General features: G+C 47.8%; 1 protein-coding gene across 7 annotated transcripts in view; it reads left to right on the top strand.

Annotated features, from left to right (window-relative positions):
* Positions 1 to 24,625, top strand: part of ALS2CL (ALS2 C-terminal like) — a 152,991-nt gene extending 128,366 nt beyond the window's left edge. For 4 of the 7 annotated variants that reach the window (XM_077267853.1, XM_077267855.1, XM_077267854.1 and 1 more), the window contains exons 21-28: positions 2,457 to 2,519; positions 3,426 to 3,602; positions 5,710 to 5,752; positions 17,021 to 17,080; positions 18,540 to 18,601; positions 19,014 to 19,163; positions 23,135 to 23,231; positions 23,523 to 24,623. In XM_077267853.1, the coding sequence (XP_077123968.1) occupies positions 2,457 to 2,519; positions 3,426 to 3,602; positions 5,710 to 5,752; positions 17,021 to 17,080; positions 18,540 to 18,601; positions 19,014 to 19,163; positions 23,135 to 23,231; positions 23,523 to 23,570 (700 nt within the window). In that variant the 3' untranslated portion in view covers positions 23,571 to 24,623. Of the gene's footprint in view, positions 1 to 2,456; positions 2,520 to 3,425; positions 3,603 to 5,709; positions 5,753 to 17,020; positions 17,081 to 18,539; positions 18,602 to 19,013; positions 19,164 to 23,134; positions 23,232 to 23,522 lie in introns of all 7 variants that reach the window. The other 3 variants (XM_077267858.1, XM_077267856.1, XM_077267857.1) reach the window with 2 other exon arrangements.
* Positions 24,626 to 27,983: the final 3,358 nt, after the last annotated feature.

Genomic DNA, 27,983 nt, shown 5'->3' with positions numbered 1-27,983 from the left:
GCCAGACGGAGCGAACTAATCAGACTTTGGAAACTTATTTGAGGTGTTTTGTTTCTGCTGATCAGGATGACTGGGTTGCTTTTTTGCCACTGGCCGAATTTGCTCTTAATAATCGGGCTAGTTCTGCCACGTTGGTCTCTCCTTTTTTTTGTAATTCGGGGTTTCATCCTCGTTTTTCCTCTGGTCAGGGGGAATCTTCGGATTGTCCTGGAGTGGACGTGGTGGTGGACAGGCTACATCGGATTTGGAATCAGGTGGTGGACAATTTGAAGTTATCTCAGGAGAAGACTCAGCAGTTTGCTAATCGCCGTCGCCGCGTGGGTCCCCGACTTCTTGTTGGGGACTTGGTGTTATTGTCTTCTCGTTTTGTCCCTATGAAGGTCTCTTCTCCTAAGTTCAAGCCTCGGTTCATCGGTCCTTATAGGATCTCGGAGATTCTTAACCCTGTATCTTTTCGTTTGGATCTCCCAGCATCGTTTGCTATTCATAATGTGTTCCATCGGTCGTTGTTGCGGAGGTATGAGGTGCCCGTTGTTCCTTCGGTCGAGCCTCCTGCTCCGGTGCTGGTGGAGGGAGAATTGGAGTATGTTGTTGAAAAGATCTTGGATTCTCGTGTTTCCAGACGCAAACTCCAGTATTTGGTTAAGTGGAAGGGTTATGGTCAGGAGGATAATTCCTGGGTGGTCGCCTCCGATGTTCACGCGACTGATTTGGTCCGCGCCTTCCATAGAGCTCACCCTGATCGCCCTGGGGGTTCTCGTGAGGGTTCGGTGACCCCTCCTCAAGGGGGGGGTACTGTTGTGGATTCTGTTGGTGGGCTCCCTCTGGTGGTTACTGCTGGTACTGGGTGACTTTGGTGGGTTGCGGCCTTTGGTTTCCACCTGTCCATCAGAGGCTGGGTGTTTCCTATTTTACCTGGCCTTTCTATCATTTCCCTTGCCGGCTATCAATGTGTTCAGATGTGCTCTGTTTGGTTCCTGCCTACCTGCTCCCAGATCTTTCAGGATAAGCTAAGTGCTGATTTTCAGTTGTTTGGTTTTTGGTCCAGCTTGCTTAGAATGTCTCTATGCTAGCTGGTTGCTCTAGTGGACTGAGGTTCTCCCCATGTGCCATGAGTTGGCACATGGGTTCTTGTAATCTCAGGATGGTTTTTTTGATTAGGGTTTTTTGCTGACCGCTCAGTCCCCTTTTGTATCATTCTGCTTTCTAGTTTTCAGCGGGCCTCTATTTGCTAAAGCTATATACATCATCTCTATGTGTGTGCCTTCCTCTCATTTCACCGTCAATATATGTGGGGGGCAACTATACCTTTGGGGTTAATTCCTCTGGAGGCAAGTGAGGTCTTGTTTTCTCTGCAGTACTAGTTAGCTCTTAGGCTGGTGCGTGGCGTCTAGAACCAACGTAGGAACGCTCCCTGGCTATCTCTAGTTGCGTTTGTCAGGCGTAGGGCAGCGGTCAGCCCAGGTTCCATCACCCTAGAGCTCGTCCGATATTTGTTATACTTTGCTTGTCCTGTGCTATCCCTAGCCATTGGGGATTCATGACAGGGGTAATAATAATGATATTATCCCTGGTGTCCGGGGTAATAATAATGATATTATCCCTGGTGTCCGGGGTAATAATAATGATATTATCCCTGGTGTCCGGGGTAATAATAATGATATTATCCCTGGTGTTCCGGGTAATAATAATGATATTATCCCTGGTGTCCGGGGTAATAATAATGATATTATCCCTGGTGTTCCGGGTAATAATAATGATATTATTACTGGTGTCCGGGGTAATAATGATGATATTATCCCTGGTGTCCCGTGTAATAATGATGATATTATCCCTGGTGTCCGGGGTAATAATGATGATATTATCCCTGGTGTCCTGTGTAATAATAATGATATTATCCCTGGTGTCCCGTGTAATAATGATGATATTATCCCTGGTGTCTGAGGTAATAATGATGATATTATCCCTGGTGTCTGAGGTAATAATGATGATATTATCCCTGGTGTTCCGGGTAATAATAATGATATTATTACTGGTGTCCGGGGTAATAATGATGATATTATCCCTGGTGTCCTGTGTAATAATGATGATATTATCCCTGGTGTCCTGTGTAATAATAATGATATTATCCCTGGTGTCCCGTGTAATAATAATAATATTATCCCTGGTGTCCCGTGTAATAATGATGATATTATCCCTGGTGTCCTGTGTAATAATAATGATATTATCCCTGGTATCCCGTGTAATAATGATGATATTATCCCTGGTGTCCTGTGTAATAATAATGATATTATCCCTGGTGTCCGGGGTAATAATAATAATAATAATATTCCTGTTATCCTGTGTAATAATAATGATATTATCCCTGGTATCCTGTGTAATAATAATGATATTATCCCTGGTGTCCGGTGGGTTAGTATTTTTATTCCTAATTCTCCTCTCTTATCTCTTTTTAGAGTTTTGCTCGCTATGAAAGCAGATAAAAGTGGCCGTTCGCTGCTGGACGACGACGAAATGAGGTGAAGATTCAGCTTTTCTTTTGTTTGTGGCTTTTATGACGGACTTGTTGGGAAACATTATTAATAATCAGATTCTCTGGAAACTTTCCATCACGTTGTAATCTGGCACCAGAATCATCAATTCGGATAATTCACAGCGACACCGGAGATCAGCGCTAGAGATGAGCGATCGCCAAACATAAATTCGGCACGAATACGGCACATTCGGATTTGTGATCAGAAACACGAGCAAAATTTAATAAAATCGGCAAATATTTGCGTTGCCAAAAAGTATTTCCCGCCCTTTAGCAGCGGTAATGGTGGTGTATCATGAGCTTGGGGCAGGTGTTTGATGTGGGGAGGGGGTTGCAGAGCTCAGAGGCGCCGCCTTCTTGTAAACAGTTATTTTTTCCCCCTAACTTTATGTGTGCACACTGCGGCTAGCCAATCAGGGAGCAGAAAGCACCCACAATGTCCGGACACAACAGCTTGTGCCATTGGCTGTTGAAATCACATGTCCCTCTCCATATAAAGAGCGGACATCTTGTTTTAGCGCCATTTTGACACTGATACAGCGCAGAGAGGCTGCTCCTGACACTGGCATGCCCCTCATGTGATGTGTTTTGGCTGTATTTGGGGCCATTGTAAGGTGCTGTGCATGCATTTGTTTTTGCCTCCCATTGACATGAATGCCGTTCGGTTATGTTCGGCGAATATTCGACAAATTAATTGACGAATATTGCAAAATTGACGATCGTAGTCAGAACTGAACATTGAAATATTCGCTCATCTCTAATCACCCCAACTAGAAGCCACACTGACTATCTGATAATCCGGAATCACTCATAATCTGCCTCCATTTACGCTAGATTACAGGGATTACACCTCAAGGTGTGGGCTGATTGTGATATTTGTTATTATTTTCAGCGAGGACCTGAACCCCTCCACGCTCATCCTCCCGGCCATCCTGCCGCGCTTCCACGCAGACCTCTTCATGCTGTACATGCTGTATCGGCAGCAGGAGGACGCCCTCTACTGGCAGGGCATCGTGCGCCTGGGTCACCTGACCGACACCAAACTGCTGGAGTTTCTGGATGTGCAGAAGTGAGTACACGGGAGAAGAGGGGCCCGAAGTGGGAGGTCAGAGGTGCCGCAAACCTGATGATCACAGGGGCCCTGAAGCGGAAGGACAGAGGGTCCCCGAAATGGAAGGTCAGAAAGACCCCACAATATATCTGACCCCAAATGCTTACCTTCCTTCATCAAACAGACCTGAGCCATCTCTGCCCGCTCTACACCAATTATCAAGTGTAATCAGTATATCAGTACTAGAGCCTTATAAGAGGGGCTGATATCAGTCACATATGTGTAGTGTCTGGAGGTTATATCAGTACTGGAGCTGTCACCAATCCCACCATATGTCAGGGATCCCACCAATAATATGTCACGGTTCACGGGGAGGATACCTTTATCATCCTCGCCACTCACACCAATTTGTCATGAACCGGGGTTGTTTGGTTGCCAATGGTTCTTTCTGAAGGGGATTTATCTATATCCCACTTCTCAGTTCCGGTTTGGAACTTGCAGCTCTGGCGCCCCGTTACCCTCAGATCAGTCAGGGTACTGCACCTAGGGTAATTAGTCGCCTGAAAGGCTGCCTTACTTTGTACTGGCTGATGGGCACTACTCCCACTCAGGCGGGAACAATAATTATCAACGCTGCCGGTCGCTACATAGCCCCCCAATCGCACAGGACAAATTCCGCTGCCACCAGCTCCGATTTCATAATTATTAACGGGTCCAGAGCCAACCCAGATTAGTAGCGCAATTCACTTCAAAGGACGTGACAGTTTGTTATAGAGCAAGGAGAGACAAGCTAGTAATTTTATATATTTTACTCCAAAAAAAAGGTACACAGTGTTTACAGAAAGGTAAAAATATATTATAAAAGTAGACAAGTCGTATGTACAAAACAATTACAAATAAAATGGGTTTGAAATTGAAAAAACGCTTACATTTCGTTATGTCATCTTATCTCATGGCCGACCGTGTGCTGTGGAGGAGGGGATGCATCTAGATGCATAGCAGGCATCTGTACAGCAGCTAGACCCCAGACAAAAGACACTTGAAGCCTTCTGCTTCACTCAGTTATTTCCTAGCCTAAAAGCAAAGCCCTCCCCCTGTGGTGACCACACTTAGAGGCTGGATACTCCCTTGTCTTTGCATTATGAAAACCCATCATCCCACATATCTTGGCGTAGGAACCTCGTATATGGAAGACACAATGATCAAGATGTGCAGCACTTCGGTGCAATTCTTTTAAGCGTAAACGTTTCATGGTTACATTGCCCGCTTACAGAGAAACCTGCTCTTTGCACTCGTTAGGTTTAGCTTCTAGCGGTTTCAGTGAGTTATAGATCCCTCGATGGATGTTCGCAATATATAATCCTTATATCTCTAGCCCTGATCAGTGCCACTTTATATAACCTTAAAAGAACAATAGAAGCTCATGGTTACTCTACCAGTTTCAACCAGTACCAGGTGGGAGGGGGAATGAGTAGGGTAGGGAGACTTGTCTGCCCACAGCTTAGAGCCATAAAACTGCTCAGTGGGGGCTGCTACACGTTGGTGTTTCGTTGCACAGAGTGTGTCTGCCATAGGGCATTGTTTTTGTATCAGTGAATGCAGTGGGGGAGAACGGGGGGTCAAATCTGCAGTGTGTGTGTGTGTGTGCCATGGTACCTTCTAGAACTAAACCCACAATATGGTATTTTTACATCATCGTGACAGGAGCGTTATAAGAGGGGCTGATATCAGTCACATATCGTGTAATGTCTGGGGGTTATATCAGTACTGGAGCGTTATAAGAGGGGCTGATATCAGTCACATACAGAGGCATAATGATCTCAGTTCAGAGGTTACAACTGCAATCAGTCCTGTGCAGGATGAGGGCGTCCGCCAACATCCGAGGACATTATACCAGGATGAGGACATTATTACAGGAAGGGGCCAGGATAGGAGACATTGCTACATGATCGAACACGTATGTCTTCACAGCTTCTGGAACGCTACAAGGGCCCATACATCTGATGAACATGTGTTTTGGGGGCCCAGGTCCCAGCAGTCTCCCATGATGTAATGTACCCTCACACATGATTGTGGTCACTCATCATGACAATAGTTATGACTTCTGTTATATTTTCTCCATTAGGCAGTTGTGGCCCCTGAAGGACGTGAAGCTGACGGCCAATCAGGTAAGAGATAACAGCGGCCCTTCATACGTCTTGCATGGTATTTGGAGTCTGAGTGTGATTTTTTTTGGTTCAGGGGATTGTAGAGAATGTGATTGGTCTAGAGACAAAAGGGGCTGGGGTGTGATTTGCGATGGTGTGAAATCTTTCCTCCATTGTGCATCTGCAGCCTCTTGTCTAGAGATATACCACCATAGAAAGGAGACATGGGCCCCATTACCCACTGTAGGGGCCCCATTACCCACTGTAGGGGCCCCGTTACCCACTGTAGGGGCCCCGTTACCCACTGTAGGGGCCCCGTTACCCACTGTAGGGGCCCCGTTACCCACTGTAGGGGCCCCGTTACCCACTGTAGGGGCCCCGTTACCCACTCAAGGGGCCCCATTACCCACTGTAGGGGCCCCGTTACCCACTGTAGGGGCCTCTTTACCCACTGTAGGGGCCCCGTTACCCACTGTAGGGGCCTCTTTACCCACTGTAGGGGCCCCATTACCCACTGTAGGGGCCCCGTTGCCCACTGTAGGGGCCTCTTTACCCACTGTAGGGGCCCCGTTACCCACTGTAGGGGCCCCATTACCCACTGTAGGGGCCCCGTTACCCACTGTAGGGGCCCCTTTACCCACTGTAGGGGCCCCGTTACCCACTGTAGGGGCCCCGTTACCCACTGTAGGGGCCTCATTACCCACTGTAGGGGCCTCATTACCCACTGTAGGGGCCTCATTACCCACTGTAGGGGCCCCATTGCCCACTGTAGGGGCCTCATTACCCACTGTAGGGGCCTCATTACCCACTGTAGGGGCCCCATTACCCACTGTAGGGGCCCCATTACCCACTGTAGGGGCCACATCGGTACCCTCCATACCCACATGCAGAGAGGTCCAGAAATATTTGGACAGTGACATAAATGTTGACATTATAACCATTTACAAAAACATATTCCAGATCCAGTTCTATAGTCAATCTGGGCTTAAAGTGAACCTGTCAGCAACAAAAACATGATTAACCTGCAGATATGGGGCTAATGTGCAGGTTAATATCGTTACTGTCTGGCACCTGTGCGCAGCTGAACGCTGCAATGGGAAAACTGACCCGGACTGACAGCTGGCCGCAATGTAGAACGAGTGCCAGTCAGCCCCGGGGGTGTTTACAGTGGCCGCTCTGTATACTGAGAGCAACTGAACCAGAGCCCCCCTATGACTGAAACTGAATGCGGCCGGGGGGGATAACGTTCATATTCTCCCCGCAGTGCTTGGCTATGTGCAGGCACCGGGAACCTGCAGATTAACCCCATATCTGTCCTGTTAACCTGCAGATTAACCCCATATCTGTCCTGTTAACCTGCAGATTAACCCCATATCTGCAGGCTAATAGTGTTTTCGCTTGTGTCAGGTTCCCTATAAAACGACGGATCTCTGCTTTAATTTGAGGTCATTGACATCCTAATTGGAAGAAGGATTTAGGTACTACAGCTCTTTATTATGGTGATGCCTCTTTTTAAAGGGACCAAAGGTAATTGGACAATTCTTTTAAAAGCTCTTTAATGGGCTTCATTGGCTTTTCCTTCATTAATCCATCATCAATTAAGCATGTAAAAAGGACTCGAGCTGATTCCAGGTATGGTATTTGCATTTGGAGGCTGTTGCTGTCAACTCACAACGTGCGATCAAAGGAGCTCACAATGGAAGAGAAACAGGCCATCAATAGGCTGAAAAAAAGAAGAAATTCTAAAGATAGATTGCAGAAATGTTAAGAGTGGCTAAATCAACAGTTTGGTACATTCTGTAAAAAAAAAAAAAAAAGAGCACCCGGGTGAGCTGGGAACTGAAAAAGTCCTGAACGTCCACTGAAGACAACAGCCGTGAATGATCGCAGAATCATTTCCTTGGGGAAGAAAAACCCCTTCACATCATCCCCCAAAATGAAGAACACTGTCCAGGAAGTTGGGGTCTCAGTACCTAAGTCCACCATAAAGAGAAGACATCATAAGAGCAAATACAGAGGGGTCACCCAGATGGAGAAGAGAAAGGCCAGAATAGACTTTGCCAAAAAACATCTAAAGAAGCCGCCCAGTTCTGGAAAAGCAAAACTAAGATCAACCTGTACCAGAATGAAGGGAGGAAGAAAGTCTGGAGAAGGCTTGGAGTGCCTCTGGGTCCTCGGCACATCCTGTGTAACACATGGTGGAGGCGGTGTGATGGTGCGGGCATGCATGGCTGCTGGGTGACTAATGATTATTAATGATGTGACTGAAGACAGAAGCAGCCGGATGAATCCTGTGTGTACAGGGCGATATTTTCTGCTCAGATTTAACCAAATGCAGCAAGGTTGTTTGAATGGAGCTTCAGAGGACTGATGGACAATGACCAAAAACATCCTGCGAAATCATAGAAGTGGAATATTCTGCAATAGCCGAGTCTCACCAGATCACAGCCCCATCGAGCCGCACTTCACCGAATGAAGATAAAACTGAAGTCAGAAAAAGCAACAAACATGCGAGAACTGAAGTCACTGCAGTAAAGGCAGCAAAGTCTCACACCAGAGACCAGCAATGATGATGTGCATGACCTCCAGACTTCAGGCCGTAATTGCTTCAAAGCCTCACACCAGAGGAGACCAGCAATGATGATGTGCATGACCTCCAGACTTCAGGCCATAATTACTGCAAAACCTCACATCGGAGGAAAGCAGCGATGGTGATGGCCATGGCCTCCAGACTTCAGGCCATCATTACTGCAAAACCTCACATCGGAGGAAACCAGCGATGGTGATGGCCATGGCCTCCAGACTTCAGGCCATCATTACTGCAAAACCTCACATCGGAGGAAAGCAGCGATGGTGATGGCCATGGCCTCCAGACTTCAGGCCATCGTTACTGCAAAACCTCACATCGGAGGAAACCAGCGATGGTGATGGCTGTTATGATCCGGTGACCCTGGAGCCGCATGTGACTATCTCTGGAGTTAGTGGTACCTGTACTGACCGCAATCCTAATACTGACACCGCAACTAGAAGTAGCCGTGGGATGTACCTAACATGGCCTAGACACCTCGACACAGCCGGAGGACTAAATACCCCTAAAGATGGAAATGGGAGTTCTATCTTGCCTCAAAGCAGAGCCCCAAAGGATAGGCAGCCCCCCACATATATTGACTGTGAATCTAAGACGAAATACGTACACAGGCAGAAAAAACAGAGTTTAGCAAAAGAGGCACTACTAGCTAAAATAGAAAAGGATAGAACAGAGTACTAAGCGGTCAGTATTAAAACTCTAAAAATCCACAGCAGAATATACTATCTACTACATCTTACTAAAAACATAGGATGTATATCTGCATCTCCAAAGAATCCAGCATGTCACAAAAATCCAAACAAAAGTCTAAGCTGGACAAAAAACACAATAGATTGCACTGCACATAATAGCACACTGCATGCGTGCTACAGAGAACAAAACCAGACACTTATCTTAGCTCAATGCCCAGCTTAGTAAAAAAGGCACGCCAAAACCTAGAAACAAACTGGGAACCTCTGTCGGACACATTAGTCTCCGGAATACCATGCAAACGAACCACATGCTGAAAAAACAAAGGAACCAAATCAGAAGAGGAAGGCAACTTAGGCAAAGTCACCAAATGAACCTTCTTAGAAAACCGATCACAAACCACCCAGATAACCGGCATCCTCTGGGAAACCGGAAGGTCTGAAATGAAATCCATAGAAATATGCGTCCAAGGCCTCTCAGGGACCGGCAAAGGCAAAAGCAACCCACTAGCGCGGGAACAACAAGGCTTAGCCCGCGCACAAGTCCCACAGGACTGCACAAAAGAACGCACATCCCGCGACAAAGAAGGCCACCAAAAAGACCTACCAACCAAATCTCTGGTACCAAAAATACCAGGATGGCCAGCCAACACAGAACAGTGAACCTCCGAAATCACTCTACTAGTCCATTTATCAGGAACGAACAGTTTCCCCACAGGACAGCGGTCAGGTTTGTCAGCCTGAAATTCCTGAAGAACCTGTCGCAAATCAGGGGAGATGGCAGAAAGGATCACCCCTTCCTTTAGAATGCCGACCGGTTCAAGGACCTCCGGAGAATCAGGCAAAAAGCTCCTAGAGAGGGCATCAGCCTTAATATTCTTAGAACCCGGAAGATACGAGACCACGAAATCAAAACGAGAGAAAAACAAAGACCATCGAGCCTGTCTAGGATTCAGCCGCTTGGCAGACTCGAGGTAAATCAGATTTTTATGATCGGTCAAGACCACAATACGGTGCTTAGCTCCCTCAAGCCAATGTCGCCATTCCTCGAACGCCCACTTCATAGCCAACAATTCCCGATTGCTGACATCATAATTACGTTCAGCAGGCGAAAATTTTCGGGAAAAGAAGGCACATGGCCTCATCAAGGAACCATCAGCATTCCACTGAGACAAAACGGCCCCTGCCCCAATCTCAGAAGCGTCAACCTCAACCTGAAATGGAAAAGAAACATCTGGCTGACGCAACACCGGGGCCGAAGTAAATCGGTGTTTAAGCTCCTGAAAGGCAGAGACAGCCGCAGAGGACCAATTCGTCACATCAGCGCCCATTTTGGTCAAATTGGTCAGGGGTTTATCCACACTGGAGAAGTTAGCAATGAAACGGCGATAAAAATTAGCAAAGCCCCAAAATTTCTGAAGACTCTTCACGGACGTGGACTGAATCCAATCATGAATGGCCTGAACCTTAACCGGATCCATCTCTATAGATGAGGGAGAAAAAATAAAGCCCAAAAAAGAAACCTTCTGTACCCCAAAGAGACACTTAGACCCCTTCACAAATAAAGCATTATCACGAAGGATCTGAAACACCATCCTGACCTGTTCCACATGAGACTCCCAATCATCGGAAAAAATCAAAATGTCATCCAAATATACAATCATGAATTTATCAAGATAATTCCGGAAGATATCATGCATGAAGGACTGAAAAACAGATGGAGCATTAGAGAGCCCGAAAGGCATCACAAGGTATTTAAAATGGCCCTTGGGCGTATTGAACGCAGTTTTCCATTCGTCACCCGGCTTAATACGAATAAGATTATATGCCCCTCGAAGGTCAATCTTAGTAAACCAACTAGCCCCCTTAATCCTAGCAAACAAATCGGAAAGCAAAGGCAAAGGGTATTGAAATTTGACAGTAATCTTATTCAAGAGGCGATAATCAATACAGGGTCTCAAGGAGCCATCCTTCTTGGCAACAAAAAAAAATCCCGCTCCCAATGGTGAAGAAGATGGCCGAATATGGCCTTTCTCCAATGACTCCTTAATATAACTCCGCATGGCGGTATGTTCAGGTACAGACAGGTTGAAAAGTCGACCCTTAGGAAACTTACAACCTGGAATCAAGTCAGTAGCACAATCACAGTCCCTATGCGGTGGAAGGGAACTGGACTTGGGCTCATCGAACACATCCTGAAAAACGCCGGGTTCTGTACCTGCAACCATGGAAAACCCAGCACAATAGCATCATGCAAATTATGCAACACCAGAAAGCGACAATCCTCCCGATGGGCTGGCGCCATGCACATGGTCACCTGTGTCCAAAACTGGGTTTGTTAGCCAAAGGTGTAGCATCAATGCTCCTTAAAGGAATAGGGTTCTCCAAAGACTGCAAGGGGAAACCACAACGTCTAGCAAATTCAAAGTCCATTAAGTTCAAAGCGGCGCCTGAATCTACAAACGCCATGACAGAAAATGACGACAATGAGCAGATCAATGTCACAGATAACAGAAATTTAGGTTGTACGGTACCAATGGTAACTGAGCTAGCGATCCTCTTAGTACGCTTAGGGCAGACAGAAATGACATGAGAAGCATCACCACAGTAAAAACACAACCCATTCTGACGTCTGAATCCCCGTTGTTCCGCTCCAGACAGAATCCTATCGCACTGCATAGGCTCAGGTGTCTGCTCTGAGGACAACGCCACAGCACGCACAGCTCACGCAGGCGCCTATCAATCTAAATGGCCAGAGACATAGAATCGCTCAGACCAATAGGCGTGGGAAACCCCACCATAACATCTTTAACAGATTCAGAAAGACCCTTTCTGAAAATTGCCGCCAAAGCATCCTCATTCCACTTAGTCAGCACAGACCATTTTCTAAATTTCTGACAATACGATTCTGCCGCTTCTTGACCCTGAAACAGGGCCAACAAGGTCTTCTCAGCATGATCCACAGAATTTGGTTCATCATACAATAACCCTAGAGCCTGAAAGAAAGCTTCTACATTAAGCAAGGCCGGATTCCCAGATTCCAGGGAGAATGTCCAATCCTGAGGATCGCCACGCAGCAGAGAGATGACAATTTTTACCTGCTGAATGGAATCACCAGAGGAACGAGGTTTCAGAGCAAAAAACAGTTTACAGTTATTTTTAAAACTCAAAAATTTAGACCTGTCCCCAAAAAATAAATCAGGAGTAGGAATCCTAGGCTCTAAAACCGGAGTCTGAACAATATAATCGGAAATACCCTGTACCCTAGCAGCCAGCTGGTCCACACGAGAAGCCAATCCCTGAACATCCATGCCAACACACAGCTCTTCAGTCACCCAGAGGTAAAGAGGGAAGGAAAGACAAAACAGACTACAGAAAAAAAAATGGCTCAGCACTTTTCTTCCCTTCTTCTGAGATGCATTTAACTCATTGTTGGCCAGTTGTACTGTTATGATCCGGTGACCCTGGAGCCGCATGTGACTATCTCTGGAGTTAGTGGTACCTGTACTGACCGCAATCCTAATACTGACACCGCAACTAGAAGTAGCCGTGGGATGTACCTAACATGGCCTAGACACCTCAACACAGCCGGAGGACTAAATACCCCTAAAGATGGAAATGGGAATTCTATCTTGCCTCAGAGCAGAGCCCCAAAAGATAGGCAGCCCCCCACAAATATTGACTGTGAGTCTAAGAGGAAATACGTACACAGGCAGAAAAAACAGAGTTTAGCAAAAGAGGCACCTCTATCTAAAATAGAAAAGGATAGGACAGAGTACTAAGCGGTCAGTATTAAAACTCTAGAAACATCCACAGCAGAATATACTATCTACTACATCTTACTAAAAACATAGGATGTATATCTGCATCTCCAAAGAATCCAGCATGTCAGAAAAATCCAAACAAAAGTCTAAGCTGGACAAAAAACACAATAGATTGCACTGCACATAATAGCACACTGCATGCGTGCTACAGAGAACAAAACCAGACACTTATCTTAGCTGAATGACAGCAGGGCAAGTGGAGCCAGAAAGAGATGCAATCCCTCCAAGATACAATGGACAACTGGCAGGGATAGAAGGATCCTACACACCTAAATACCTAATAGAGCTGCAATAAGCAGAAACGCCTGCCCTGGCTTACAATCCAGAGACCACTGCACTACCACTAGCAACCACCGGAGGGAGCCCAAGAGCAGAATTCACAACAGATGGCCATGAGCTCCAGACTTCAGGCCATCATTACTGCAAAACCTCACATCGGAGGAAAGCAGCGATGGTGATGGCCATGGCCTCCAGACTTCAGGCCATCGTTACTGCAAAACCTCACATTGGAGGAAAGCAGCGATGGTGATGGCCATGGCCTCCAGACTTCAGGCCATCGCTACTGCAAAACCTCACATCGGAGGAAAGCAGCGATGGTGATGGCCATGGCCTCCAGACTTCAGGCCATCATTACTGCAAAACCTCACATCGGAGGAAACCAGCGATGGTGATGGCCATAAGCTCCAGACTTCAGGCCATCATTACTGCAAAACCTCACATCGGAGGAAAGCAGCAATGGTGATGGCCATGGCCTCCAGACTTCAGGCCATCATTACTGCAAAACCTCGCATCGGAGGAAAGCAGCGATGGTGATGGCCATGGCCTCCAGACTTCAGGCCATCATTACTGCAAAACCTCACATCGGAGGAAAGCAGCAATGGTGATGGCCATGAGCTCCAGACTTCAGGCCATCATTACTGCAAAACCTCACATCGGAGGAAACTAGTGATGGTGATGGCCATGGCCTCCAGACTTCAGGCCATCATTACTGCAAAACCTCACATCGGAGGAAAGCAGCGATGGTGATGGCCATGGCCTCCAGACTTCAGGCTGTCTTTGCAACAAAGGATTCTCTACAAAGGGTTAAACGTGAACATTTTATTCATGGGAAAGTGAATTTGTCCAATTTCTTCTGAGCCCTGAAATGAGGACGATTTGTAGAATAACGGTTGCAATTCCTAAATTTTGTTCAACCCCTTTAATTAAACCTGAAAGTCTCCACTTCAATCACATCTCAGTTGTGTCATTTCACATCCAAAATAGCGTCCTGCGAAGCTGAAATCACGAGGATTCGTCACTGGCCGAAGAGTTCTGGACCTGGCTGTATGGGCTCATACTCACCTGCATTTAAAACAGATGAGTACAATCCAATAAAAAATCAGATCTCTGATTAATGTTAGTCAGTGATTCTGTGTTCATCTGCGATTTTCTCAGCTTGGATTGGGCTGAGAAAAATAAAGCATGGCATATTGCGAATGGCTTCATATATCGGACGAGACTCGCCAATGCAAGTCACAGGGTGCAAGAAAAAAAATCTAACAGCCACAGACCATGCGTGAACAATCCAATTTTATGCACTAATAGGAAACCCGACATTTCATCAGCCGAGTACAGAAAATTCACAGCGTCAGAAGAGAGGAGACCTATACATAAAATAGATAGAAAGATGTCAGTCACATAATCAGTGCAGTGAGTGTGCAGCCTAATGTACATGGATTTACAGTGGGTGCGGAAAGTATTCAGACCCCTTTACATGTTTCACTCTTTGTTTCATTGCAGCCATTTGGTAAATTCAATAAAGTTCATTTTTTTTCTTATTAATATACACTCTGTACCCCATCTTCACTGAAGAAAACAGAAATGTAGAAATTTTTGCAAATTTAATAAAAAAGAAAAACTGAAATATCACATGGTCATAAGTCTTCAGCCCCTTTGCTCAGACACTCATATTTAAGTCACATGCTGTCCATTTCCTTGTGATCCTCATTGAGATGGTTCTCCTCCTTCATTGGAGGCCAGCTGTGTGTGATTACACTGATAGGACTTGATTTGGAAAGGCGCACACCTGTCTATATAAGACCTCACTGCTCACAGTGCATGTCAGACCAATTGAGAATCATGAGGTCAAAGGAACTGGCCAAGGAGCTCAGAGACAGAATTGTGGCAAGGCACAGATCTGGCCAAGGTTACACCAGAATTTCTGCAGTACTCAAGGTTCCTAAGAGCACAGTGGCCTCCATAATCCTTAAATGGAAGAAGTCTGAGACCACCAGAAGTCTTCCTAGACCTGGCCATCCAGCCAAACTGAGCAATCGTGGGAGAAGAGCCTTGGTGAGAGAGGTAAAGAAGAACCCCAAGATCACTGTGGTTGAGCTCCAGAGATGCAGTAGGGAGATGGGAGAAAGTTCCACAAAGTCACCTATCACTGCAGCCCTCCACCTTTCAGGCCTTTATGGCAGAGTGGCCCGACGGAAGCCTCTCCTCAGTGCAAGACATCTGAAAGCCGCATAGAGTTTGCTAAAAACACATGAAGGACTCCCAGACTATGAGAAATAAGATTCTCTGGTCTGATGAGACAAAGATAGACCTTTGTGGTGACAATTCTAAGTGGTATGTGTGGAGAAAACCAGGCACTGCTCATCACCTGCCCAATACAATCCCCACAGTGAAACATGGTGGTGGCAGCATCAGCTGCAGGGACAGGACGACTGTTGTGAATTCTGCTCTTGGGTTCCCTCCGGTGGTTGTTGGTGGTAGTGCAATGGTCTCTGGGTTGCAATCCTGGGCAGGTGTTTCTGCTGATTGCAGCCCTGACTGGGGTATTTAGGAGTGCAGGATCCATTAGCCCTTGCCAGTTGTCCATTGTTCTTGGAGGTTTTGCATCTCTGTCTGGTTCCTCCTGCCCTGCTGCCAATTCAGCTAAGATAAGTGTCTGGTTTTTGTCTTTGCAGCACACATGCTGTGTGCTTTACAATTCAGTGCAATTCATTGTGTTTTTTGTCCAGCTTAGACTGTGTTTGGATTTTTTCAGTCATGTTGGATTCTCAGGAGATGCAGATATACATTCTATGTCTTTAGTTAGATGTGGAATTTTTGTATTATCTGCTGTGGATATTTTTAGGGTTTTAATACTGACCGCTTAGTATTCTGTCCTATCCTTTTCTTTTTAGCCAGAGGTGCCTCTTTTGCCAAATCCTGTTTTCTTATACTCACAGTCAATATTTGTGGGGGGCTGCCTATCCTTTGGGGTTCTGCATAGAATTCCCATTTCCATCTTTAGGGGTATTTAGTCCTCCGGCTGTGTCGAGGTGTCTAGGATGTGTTACGTACACCCCACGGCTACTTCTAGTTGCGGTGTCAGTTTAGGGTTTGCGGTCAGTACAGGTTCCACCTTCTCCAGAGAAAGTCTCATGCGGCTCCAAGGTCACCGGATCATAACAGAAGACTGGTTGTCACTGAAGGAAACACGAATGCAGCAGAAGTACAGAGATATCCTGGATGAAAACCTCTTCCAGAGAGCTCTGGACCTCAGACTTGGCCGAATGTTCACCTTCTAACAAGACAATGAGCCTAAGCACACAGCTAAAATAACAAAGGAGCGGCTTCAGAACAATTCTGTGGCGATTCCTGACCGGCCCAGCCAGAGCCCTGACCTAAACCCAGGGTTTTCTCTTCCATGGAGGGGGTCACTCACAATGTGTGGTGGCTTCTCATCCATGGATGGGGCTCAGTCACAATGTGTGGGGGCTTCTCATCCATGGAGGGGGCTCAGTCACAATGTATCCCCCGTCTCAGGGCAGAAGTCTGGAGAATAAGGGGCAGCTCTGCAAGTATTGAGGCGTTACAGAAAGTTCATGGATTTGTCTATAAAATGTAACAACTGATGGAATACAGTAGTGCCACGCTGCCCACACAATCATGCTCATCACAGGGCACCACTCATCTCTTCCAGGGTGGGCTTGGGTCCTGTGCATGCACACTTATGTCCCTGAGCCCCTCTCACACCCTCCCATCCTTCATGCTCTGTGCTCTCCACTCTTTAGAGGTTCCCATCCCCCAGCTGCATGTGCCGCCTCCTTATTACTAACCATCTTGTGTATCACTCTGCCCCCCAACCTCACGGCATGTCCACCCTGCACGTTGTCACAAAAATTCAGTATAAAGACAATTGCCCCTGGTTCTCCCCCAGACCCGGACTCTGCCGCTGCCCAGGAACCCAGCGCAGCCCACACCCTATCCCAGGACAAAGGTGAGATGTAGGGTCTGGTGACAAAAGTCAGAATATGTCAAAGGCAAAAAGGGTTATACAAATGGAAGGTAAATCCAAGGTCTGGCAACAAAAGATCACAATATCAAAACACAGGATACAGAGTAAGCAAAGCACAGAGCTGTCACAGCACTGACAGCCCGACGCGCCTCTGCTATCCATAGGGCAGCTGAGCTGTCACTCACAGCACTGACAGCCCGACGCGCCTCTGCTATCCATAGGGCGGCTGAGCTGTCACTGACAGCACTGACAGCCCGACGCGCCTCTGCTATCCATAGGGCGGCTGAGCTGTCACTCACAGCACTGACAGCCCGACGCGCCTCTGCTATCCATAGGGCAGCTGAGCTGTCACTCACAGCACTGACAGCCCGACGCGCCTCTGCTATCCATAGGGCGGCTGAGCTGTCACTGACAGCACTGACAGCCCGACGCGCCTCTGCTATCCATAGGGCAGCTGAGCTGTCACTCACAGCACTGACAGCCCGACGCGCCTCTGCTATCCATAGGGCGGCTGAGCTGTCACTGACAGCACTGACAGCCCGACGCGCCTCTGCTATCCATAGGGCGGCTGAGCTGTCACTGACAGCACTGACAGCCCGACGCGTCTCTGCTATCCATAGGGCGGCTGAGCTGTCACTGACAACACTGACAGCCCGACGCGCCTCTGCTATCCATAGGGCAGCTGAGCTGTCACTCACAGCACTGACAGCCCGACGCGCCTCTGCTATCCATAGGGCGGCTGAGCTGTCACTGACAGCACTGACAGCCCGACGCGCCTCTGCTATCCATAGGGCGGCTGAGCTGTCACTGACAGCACTGACAGCCCGACGCGCCTCTGCTATCCATAGGGCGGCTGAGCTGTCACTGACAGCACTGACAGCCCAACGCGCCTCTGCTATCCATAGGGCGGCTGAGCTGTCATAGTGTCCCTAGGACCCAGCGAGTGCAGAATCTTGACAGTAGATATATAGACCCCTGTATACAGCTCCCAGAGATCTGCGCTCTGTCTTACTCCAATTCTGTCCGAAGCTTCAAGCCTCTGTGTGCAAGTCACATCCTCCAGTCACTTTCAGAGCTGCAGTCACAATCTGATTGTTTCTTCTTAATTATTAATGTTTGCTCCATTACTTTCCTCTAAACGTTTAAAACCCGCAGTAATTAGGACGGTAACTGCAGCTTTGGTGGGGACTGGAGAATATAACATGATGTAACAGCAGAATAATGACCACAGCTCTGGAGGTGACTGGAGGGTAAGACATGATGTAACAGCAGAATAGTGACTGCAGCTCTGGAGGTGACTGAAGGATAAGACACGATGTAACAGCAGAATAGTGAGTGCAGCTCTGGAGGTGACTGATGTTTCATGATGGGAAGGTTTGCAGTGCGTCTATGTTGTTGGCGGGGGAGATGTGTTAGTGATTTCTTCCATTTCTATTTTCAGAGATATTCCATCGTGAGACACAAGTGTTTCCAGTCTGCGACCGAGTGTCTGCAGAAGATCATGTAAGTCCTACAGCAAAGTCAGGGTTAATATGAGCTGTATTTGGGGTGGATCCTGTGTGGATGATGGGGGCAGAATTCTGGTGTTACACTGTGACCTCATGTATCTGCTGCACTCTAAAACTGTGCTACATAAAACCAGAACACGTTGGCAGCGCTCGGCTTGTATGTAATGATAGAATGGAAAATTAAAGGGGAGCTCCACCATTGGCAAAAATCTGATGACTATGCCCATCATTTATACAGACCTGCTTCAGCGACTGCTCTGCCATCAAGTACTAAAGACCTGAAGGGTCTGATTATCTGCTTACACTGCCACATTGCAGACCACCCGCTGTACCCCCAATAAGCACAGTCAGTTTCTCAGATCTTTAGATAAAACTTTTACATTTTTCTTGTTAAATTTGTTTCTCAGCTCAACGGTCGACCCGAAGGAGAAGCTGGAAATCATCCTGAACACGTATCTGGAGATCGAGAAGACAGTGTCTCGGGTGGTCAGTGAAGACTACAAGCTCCCCATGGACGATCTGCTGCCCCTGCTCATATATGTGGTGTCTCGAGCAGGGTGAGAAGTGTAGACGTGATACATTGTGATACATTGTGATTACAGATGGGCGAACCCAAACTGTAAAGTTCAGGGCCGGACCGAACACCTACTATTCAGGCACAGACCCCGAACACGGACTTCACCAGGTTCGGTTCGGGTTCAGGTTCGGCAGCGTTACCCACGCTGTCATCTGCATGACGGCATGAACACTGGTTCTGATCAGTGGTAAAATTAGAACAGAGAACTGCGGTTCCCACTCAGATGACAGCATGAGCCAGCAGCTGTGACCGGCGGTAAAAAGTTCACCTCCGGTCACAGGTTTCTGCTGATGGGAGAGTACTACTTCCATCAGCCTACGCCTCATGTTGCTGATAACAGCGAGAGTAGGCAGCTGGCGCCTGTGCTATAATTACATAATTTAAAAAAACAGCTTGGCTCATGTTTGACAAGCAGCCAAGCTGAAGCAGACAGCTGGGGCTGGTATTCTCAGGCTGGTAAGGGACCATGGATATTGGTCCTTCCAGACTAAAAATAGAAGCCCGCAGCTGCCCAGAAAATTGTATTAGATGCACCCATTCTGGCACTTTGCCCGGCTCTTCCCACCTGCCCTGGTATGTTGGCAAGTTGGGTAATATTTGTGGGGTTGATGTCAGCAGTTTTATGGCCGCTGACATAAAGCTCACGAGTTAGTAATGGAGAGACATTTAGACACCTATTCAATTCTGACCCCACAGTCAAATAAAGACAGCCAGAATAAATTACCAGCCTGAGAATACCCTCCCCAGCTGTCCGCTTTAGCTTGGCTGGTTGTCAAAAGAGGGAGGAACCCCATGCCATTTTTTATAATTATTTATTTAAATAATTTAAAAAAAACCAGCATGGGGATGCCTCTTCATGATAGCCAGCCATAATACAGCGGAGGGTGGCAGCCCGCAGCTGTCAGTTTTTCCTGGCTGCTTATCAAAAATACAGGGAAACACACACTGTTTTTTTTTATTTATCAATCGCACAGGTGGCTGCTGATGAATACCCATATCAGCCACACCTGCTCTCGCTGTTATCAGCGACAGCAGGCGTAGGCTGATGGGAGTAGTATTGCCATCAGCTGGCACCTGTGACCGGAGTTAAACTTTTTACCACCTGTCACAGGTGCTGGCTCATGCTGTCAATTGACAGCGAGGAACCTGCCACGCTCTGACTGGTAGTAATGATCTTACCGCTGATCAGAGCCAGTGTCGCGATAAGATCCTGTCTGCAACCACCACCGGAGGGAGCTCCCTGTATACAGAGATGCATGATAAGATCCTGACTGCAGCCACCACCGGAGGGAGCTCCCTGTATACAGAGATACATGATAAGATCCTGTCTGCAGCCACCACTAGGGGGAGCTCCCTGTACACAGAGATAAATGATAAGATTCTGTCTGCAGTCACCACTAGGGGGAGCTCCCTGTATACAGAGATACATGATAAGATCCTGTCTGCAGCCACCACTAGGGGGAGCTCCCTATATACAGAGATACATGATAAGATCCTGTCTGCAGCCACCACTAGGGGGAGCTCCCTGTATACAGAGATACATGATAAGATCCTGTCTACAGCCACCACTAGGGGGAGCTCCCTGTATACAGAGATACATGATAAGATTCTGTCTGCAGCCACCACTAGGTGGAGCTCCCTGTATATAGAGATACATGAGAAGATCCTGTCTGCAGCCACCACTAGGGGGAGCTCCCTGTATACAGAGATACATGATAAGATCCTGTCTGCAGCCACCACTAGGGGGAGCTCCCTGTATACAGAGATACATGATAAGATCCTGTCTGCAGCCACCACTAGGGGGAGCTCCCTGTATACAGAGATACATGATAAGATCCTGTCAGCAGTCACCACTAGGGGGAGCTCCCTGTATACAGACATACATGATAAGATCCTGTCTGCAGTCACCACTAGGGGGAGCTCCCTGTATACAGAGATACATGATAAGATCCTGTCTGTAGCCACCACTAGGGGGAGCTCCCTGTATACAGAGATACATGATAAGATCCTGTCTGCAGCCACCACTAGGGGGAGCTCCCTGTATATAGAGATACATGATAAGATCCTGTCTGCAGCCACCACTAGGGGGAGCTCCCTGTATACAGAGATACATGATAAGATTCTGTCTGCAGTCACCACTAGGGGGAGCTCCCTGTATACAGAGACACATGATAAGATCCTGTCTGCAGACACCACTAGGGGGAGCTCCCTGTATACAGAGACACATGATAAGATCCTGTCTGCAGACACCACTAGGGGGAGCTTCCTGTATACAGAGATACATGATAAGATCCTGTCTGCAGCCACCACTAGGGGGAGCTCCCTGTATACAGAGATACATGATAAGATCCTGTCTGTAGCCACCACTAGGGGGAGCTCCCTGTGTACATAGATACATGATAAGATCCTGTCTGCAGCCACCACTAGGGGGAGCTCCCTGTATACAGATACATGATAAGTCTGTCTGCAGCCACCACTAGGGGGAGCTCCCTGTATACAGATACATGATAAGATCCTGTCTGTAGTCACCACTAGGGGGAGCTCCCTGTATACAGAGACACATGATAAGATCCTGTCTGCAGTCACCACTAGGGGGAGCTCCCTGTATACAGAGATACATGATAACATCCTGTCTGCAGCCACCACTAGGGGGAGCTCCCTGTATACAGAGATACATGATAAGATCCTGTCTGCAGTCACCACTAGGGGGAGCTCCCTGTATACAGAGATACATGATAAGATCCTGTCTGCAGTCACCACTAGGGGGAGCTCCCTGTATACAGAGATACATGATAAGATCCTGTCTGCAGCCACCACTAGGGGGAGCTCCCTGTATACAGAGATACATGATAAGATCCTGTCTGCAGCCACCACTAGGGGGAGCTCCCTGTATACAGAGATATATGATAAGATCCTGTCTGCAGCCACCACTAGGGGGAGCTCCCTGTATACAGAGATACATGATAAGATCCTGTCTGCGGCCACCACTAGGGGGAGCTCCCTGTATACAGAGATATATGATAAGATCCTGTCTGCAGCCACCACTAGGGGGAGCTCCCTGTATACAGAGATACATGATAAAATCCTGTCTGCAGTCACCACTAGGGGGAGCTCCCTCTATACAGAGATACATGATAAGATCCTGTCTGCAGTCACCACTAGGGGGAGCTCCCTGTATACAGAGATACATGATAAGATCCTGTCTGCAGCCACCACTAGGGGGAGCTCCCTGTATACAGAGGTACATGATAAGATCCTGTCTGCAGCCACCACTAGGGGGAGCTCCCTGTATACAGAGATACATGATAAGATCCTGTCTGCAGTCACCACTAGGGGGAGCTCCCTGTATACAGAGATACATGATAAGATACTGTCTGCAGCCACCACTAGGGGGAGCTCCCTGTATACAGAGATACATGATAAGGTCCTGTCTGCAGCCACCACTAGGGGGAGCTCCCTGTATACAGAGATACATGATAAGATCCTGTCTGCAGCCACCACTAGGGGGAGCTCCCTGTATACAGAGATACATGATAAGATCCTGTCTGCAGCCACCACTAGGGGGAGCTCCCTGTATACAGAGATACATGATAAGATCCTGTCTGCAGCCACCACTAGGGGGAGCTCCCTGTATACAGAGATACATGATAAGATCCTGTCTGCAGCCACCACTAGGGGGAGCTCCCTGTATACAGAGATACATGATAAGTCTGTCTGCAGCCACCACTAGGGGGAGCTCCCTGTATACAGAGATACATGATAAGATCCTGTCTGCAGCCACCACTAGGGGGAGCTCCCTGTATACAGAGATACATGATAAGATCCTGTCTGCAGCCACCACTAGGGGGAGCTCCCTGTATACAGAGATAAGATCCTGTGATTTTGATTGCTTGGAATGATCACATGACATTTATAGTAACATAGAGCACCTTATAATGTTTTTTTCTCCAGGATCCAGCACTTAGGAGCAGAAATCCACTTTATTCAAGACCTGATGGATCCCTGTAACCGTGGAGGAATTAATGACTTTCTGCTGACAGCTCTGGAGGTCTGTAGAGATTCAGGAGATATATGAAGTGTTTTGATGACGGTTATAGAAGGGAAAGGAAAATCACCTTCAGCAAATTGTATGCAAATGTAATATATTACAAAAAGAGTGATTGCAATATCATTATGTTATATTAGTGATGTCATCACTGGGGCGGAGCTGGAGTATAAGGGGTGTGGTCTCATTATTATACCAGTGTTGTCGTCACCGGGGCGGGCTTATGGCTCCTCAGGGGCGGGGCTATGGCACCTCGTGGGCAGACACATGATTGCACTTTGTTTCTCTCCGCAGTCTTGTTATGAGCACATTCAGAGAGATGAGGTTCGACTTTTCAAATGAAGATAGATTTGCGCTTCTTACATCATAAAATGCACAAATTTGTGAAAAAGAACGGTGGAGCCGAAGCCGAAGAGTCCCGCCCTTCCTCCGCCCACGATTTGTGAGCTCCGCCCTCGTGTGGTAGATCATTCAGGATGTGTCCGGATACTTCTTCCTATCTGAGCAGAGATCCGTCATTTCTTATTTCATAGATAAAATTGTGCAGAAAAGAACTATAGAAAACCAGTCGCCCACTAGAATGGTCTGAGGCCTGAAGGGATCTCCAGCACCACCTGCTTGTAAGAAGTAGAACTAGATACAAATCCAATAACTAGAATGAGAAATCTTCAGGTTAAAATGGAAATAGAATCAAAACCAGAGATCTGCACTTCACAGGCCGACCAGAAGAGGAAATACAGCAAATCAGAAACCTGCGGCACCACGAAATGGGCAGAAGTAGAATTGGAGGAGAATCAGATCCATAAAGCTGCCCGTGGCCCAGAAAAGAAATGGAGCAAAATCTCACATTTCCAGCGCCACCTGCTGGCTAAAAGTATAATAACATAGTTCTGCGGCACCACCTGCTGGCCAGGAGAAGAACTGCAAGTTTAAGCGACTAATCAATAGAAAAAATGCCTAAGCGGACATTCAGCCAAACCGGGCGCAGGATACAAACACGGGAATGTATGATATTGCCGGAGATGCCACTACAACTACTGAATTATTATGTTTTTCCGTTGGTTGAGATTATTATCAATTTTCTATTATTATAAAAGAAGCCGAGAATCAAATGTTACCGCAAACACTGTTATTTAGAGCGACAGCGCTTCCCTGCCGCCGCTTCTTGCTGCGTTTCCTGGGAGAAGTCGTGACTGTGGTGGATCTAGAGATTATTTATTACAGGTTTCTATTTATATAGGGTTTAGGTGTCTGTGTGTAAATAGGTCACGTGTCACACTACATCGAGCGTCGGCTGCAAAGATGGAAAAGGACTTTAATAATAGAAGGTGAACTGTAAAGGGTTAAGTTGTAAAAATGACATTTTATAATTAAAGCTGTAATTGGATCCCTGTGAGTATGTGGTGTCGCCGTCGGTGTGTCCTGTGTGCGGACGATCTGCGCAAAGTCGAAACATTGTAACGACTGACACAGCTCCGAGCAGTCACAAAGACACATTCCTATCATGATGCCTACAGCCGATGGTGACGATACATGAGGGGTTTACCTGTAAAGCCTCCGTCCTGACGAGACGCGTGTAACGCCCTGAGGTCTCCTAGGACCGCATCCAGACCCTCTCGCGCTCCTTAATGCACGTACAGCCCAGTAACGTCACTGTGAGCTCAGACATAAACGAGTGGTAAGAGCAGGCGCGCAGTGTCTTAACTGTAGTGAAAACTTAAGCTGATGGTAATCGCGGCCGAGCGCGAGTTTATGTCCCAGAACGACCCTCATCCCTTGTGGCCGCCATAGAGCAGGGTCCTACGGGGGGGATCCAGCCCGGACCACCATCATAAACAACTGATCTTTACCAAAGTACCAAAGTGTAGGTAGATATATCAGGTAATGGCGGCTCTCCTGGTACCACGGGCTCCGGCGCTGCGTGACATCCGTCACCGCCTTGCGCTGCTCGCGCAGATGCTGCACCATGCGCAGCACTGGATCATCCCGCGGTGTTGCAGTCTCAGCTGTAGCGCCGACACTGGAGGCGGATCTTGGCCACGTAACAATGAATGATGCCCGCTCTCTCCTGGCAATGGCGCCACTTTATTAGAGGGGATATATCTGTGTAAAAAATGGGGCGGTGCGGCATATAGGGAGGATGTCCCGCATGAAGGGCGGCCACGATGGTTGTGGCGTTGGTAAATGCTGAGTTGCCCGGTTTTGCTACGTCGTTCAGCACTGCTGCTGGCGTGAATGAGGCAAGGTTGATCGAGGAGGATGTCCATGAGCGTCGCCTGTTGGGGAGTATAAAAAAACTATAAAAAAGAGGAATGGTGTGCACTCTGGTCGAAAGCTGAGGAGGTGCTGGTAGATCAGACCGTGTGGTCAAGTCAATAGTAGAAGAGAAAATACCGCACACTCAAAATTTGATATGATGCAAAAAGGTAAATGCCAGATTTATTAACAAAAAAAGGTCAACAATTGCCACTGTATTGGTTTGTAGTAAGGAAACCCGTAGTAAGGAAACCCGACGTTTCGACCCTCCCGGGTCTTATTCATGGGGTTACTTCACTCTTTTGTTATTCATACATAGGAGTGGCAGTGTTGGTAGGCAAGACAAAGGTCCTTTAAAGTCTAACCTTGTGAGACTAATAATCACTCCTATACAATAGGCCAGGGAGTCCTGTAAGGGGTAAGCTGCAGCAAGGTAGGGAGACCTTAAAATGGGTCCGTGAGCAGCTCCTCTGTCATGTATAGAGGGGTCCTGTGTAGGGTGAATAGCAGCCTGTAGGGCTGACCTGCTCTGTGAAGCGTCCGTGGAATAGCGGCGCATCCCGCGCCCAGCTGTGTAGTCCTGGAGAATGGAGAATAGCGGATGCGGATTTTAACCAATCAAATACATATAACTTTTACATGTAAGAATTATCATCACTTTCGCTCATTAAGACATTATTGCTATCCATCAATCTTAAAGCAATACAGTTCTTCAAATGTACACGTGTATGTCCCCTTTAAGAAGGGACCAAGTCTTTAGGAGGTAGCATTTCTTCCCTAGCTACCAGTCCATACTCAGCAAAGGCTCCGGTGCGGTATCTTCGCAAAGAGTCTCTTTCTAAGTAAAACCAGTAGGAAACACCCTTAATAAGGTGTGAACTATATACAAGAAAAAGTTTGTATCATGCACGGTCCATGATTACTGCAGTTCTGTAAACTTTTGTGCAAACTTGAGGACATAAACAAAACAACAAGGATCCCGGGTCAGCAGAGGGATCCATAAGGAATTAACCCTGGATGGGTTTAGCAGCAACAGTAAACAAACAGTTAAACGAAGAACTATTTACATTTTCATGGTTTCGAGGTTTATTCTCATACTATGTTGCAAGACAACAGCTGAAAGTGGCCACCTTCCGGCTGTGTAGGCTCCGCTTCTTGATCAGTGGCTGAGGCCGCACCAACATCACCTGTGGTTCTCCCCGGTGCAGTCAGGCCACCTGAGGCCTGAACCTGAAGGCGGACTCTATCCGCCAGCTCAGTTGCTGCAAGGACGTGTACGGTGGCGATGTCAGCGAGCCCTGTCAGATTTGGTTCAATCATAGCTGAAGTAGTAGGTGACACTCTCTCAGGTCCACATCGGCGAACGTTACGGGCATACCACCCCTGGGTATTACGATGACGGTAATAGGTCACTTGATCCCACTTTTGTAGAGAGTCACCACTTCGGCCACAGCAGGGAGTCTTCACGTTGCTACTGGCAACGAAAACGTCAGTTGGTAGTCCCGGTTCCTGTATGGAACCCCATCCCCTCTTCGGGTGGAAAGTCAATACAGTTCCTCGCCGTATCACGTCTCTATCATCACATGCAGGAGGCGATTGTTGTACTTTCAGTGAACCAATCAGTTCTGCCTCTTTTTGTCTCTTCCAATGTAAGATCAAACATTGTCTATATTATTCCCAAGTAAGCACAGCAAGGGTATACCCATCCCCCCGAGATCCATTTGGCCCGATCCGGGGGGTGTCCCACCGAAGGATCACCCCATCTGGGCCCACATCTATGGGTTCACCCATTCTGGTCGGCAGCGGTGGCACCAGCTTTCCCATTGCGTCAGGAGGTAACACCATTAGCTCAGCCGAGAGGAGACGGCTTTTACTAGGGTAAGGGGCGGTCATGGAAGGGGACTCTAGCGGGGGAGCAGGGACACTGGAGTCGGCTGCAGCTCGGACCGCGGCTCCTCCAATACGGTCCCCGAACGCGGCTCCGCTCGCTGTGGCTCCTCCTCCACTGGCTCCGAGGTCGGGATTGGTGGACACAGCTCCGCTATCTGTTCCAGGGGCTTCGGATCCTCCGGCTGCAGGGGACACGGGTCTGCCTCTGATAAACGAGGGCAAACCGGGACTGCTCCTTCCCCGTTCCGGCACTCGCTGTTCTTCATCATGATCTGCTGATCGGTGGCAATGCATGCATCGGACTCCGCCATTTCTCCTGGGCCGAGCTTCTCCATCTCCTGCTTCCCGCCATTGCAAATCAGGGGGTTGTCCTCTGTTTGAAGGCAGGACCTCACTTTGCAGCCAGAAGCGCAGGGGGCGGTAGCCATTTCTCGCGCCACTCTGGTAGTCTCCTCCCATGGCACGCCCTCCTTCTTCTCTGGCGTAGCAATGGCGGCGGCTTTTGGCGGGAACTTCTCTTGGTCAATGGCAATATACAGTGTCTCAATAAAGTACAGTCCGAGCACAACAAATCACAGTTCCAAGGCACACATGACCTGATTCTTCAGG

The sequence above is a fragment of the Ranitomeya variabilis genome, chromosome 6 (genome assembly GCF_051348905.1).
Source record: "Ranitomeya variabilis isolate aRanVar5 chromosome 6, aRanVar5.hap1, whole genome shotgun sequence".
NCBI lineage: Eukaryota > Metazoa > Chordata > Amphibia > Anura > Dendrobatidae > Ranitomeya > Ranitomeya variabilis.
Note: the sequence above shows the minus strand (reverse complement) of the source record. Positions and strands in the feature narration are given on the sequence as shown.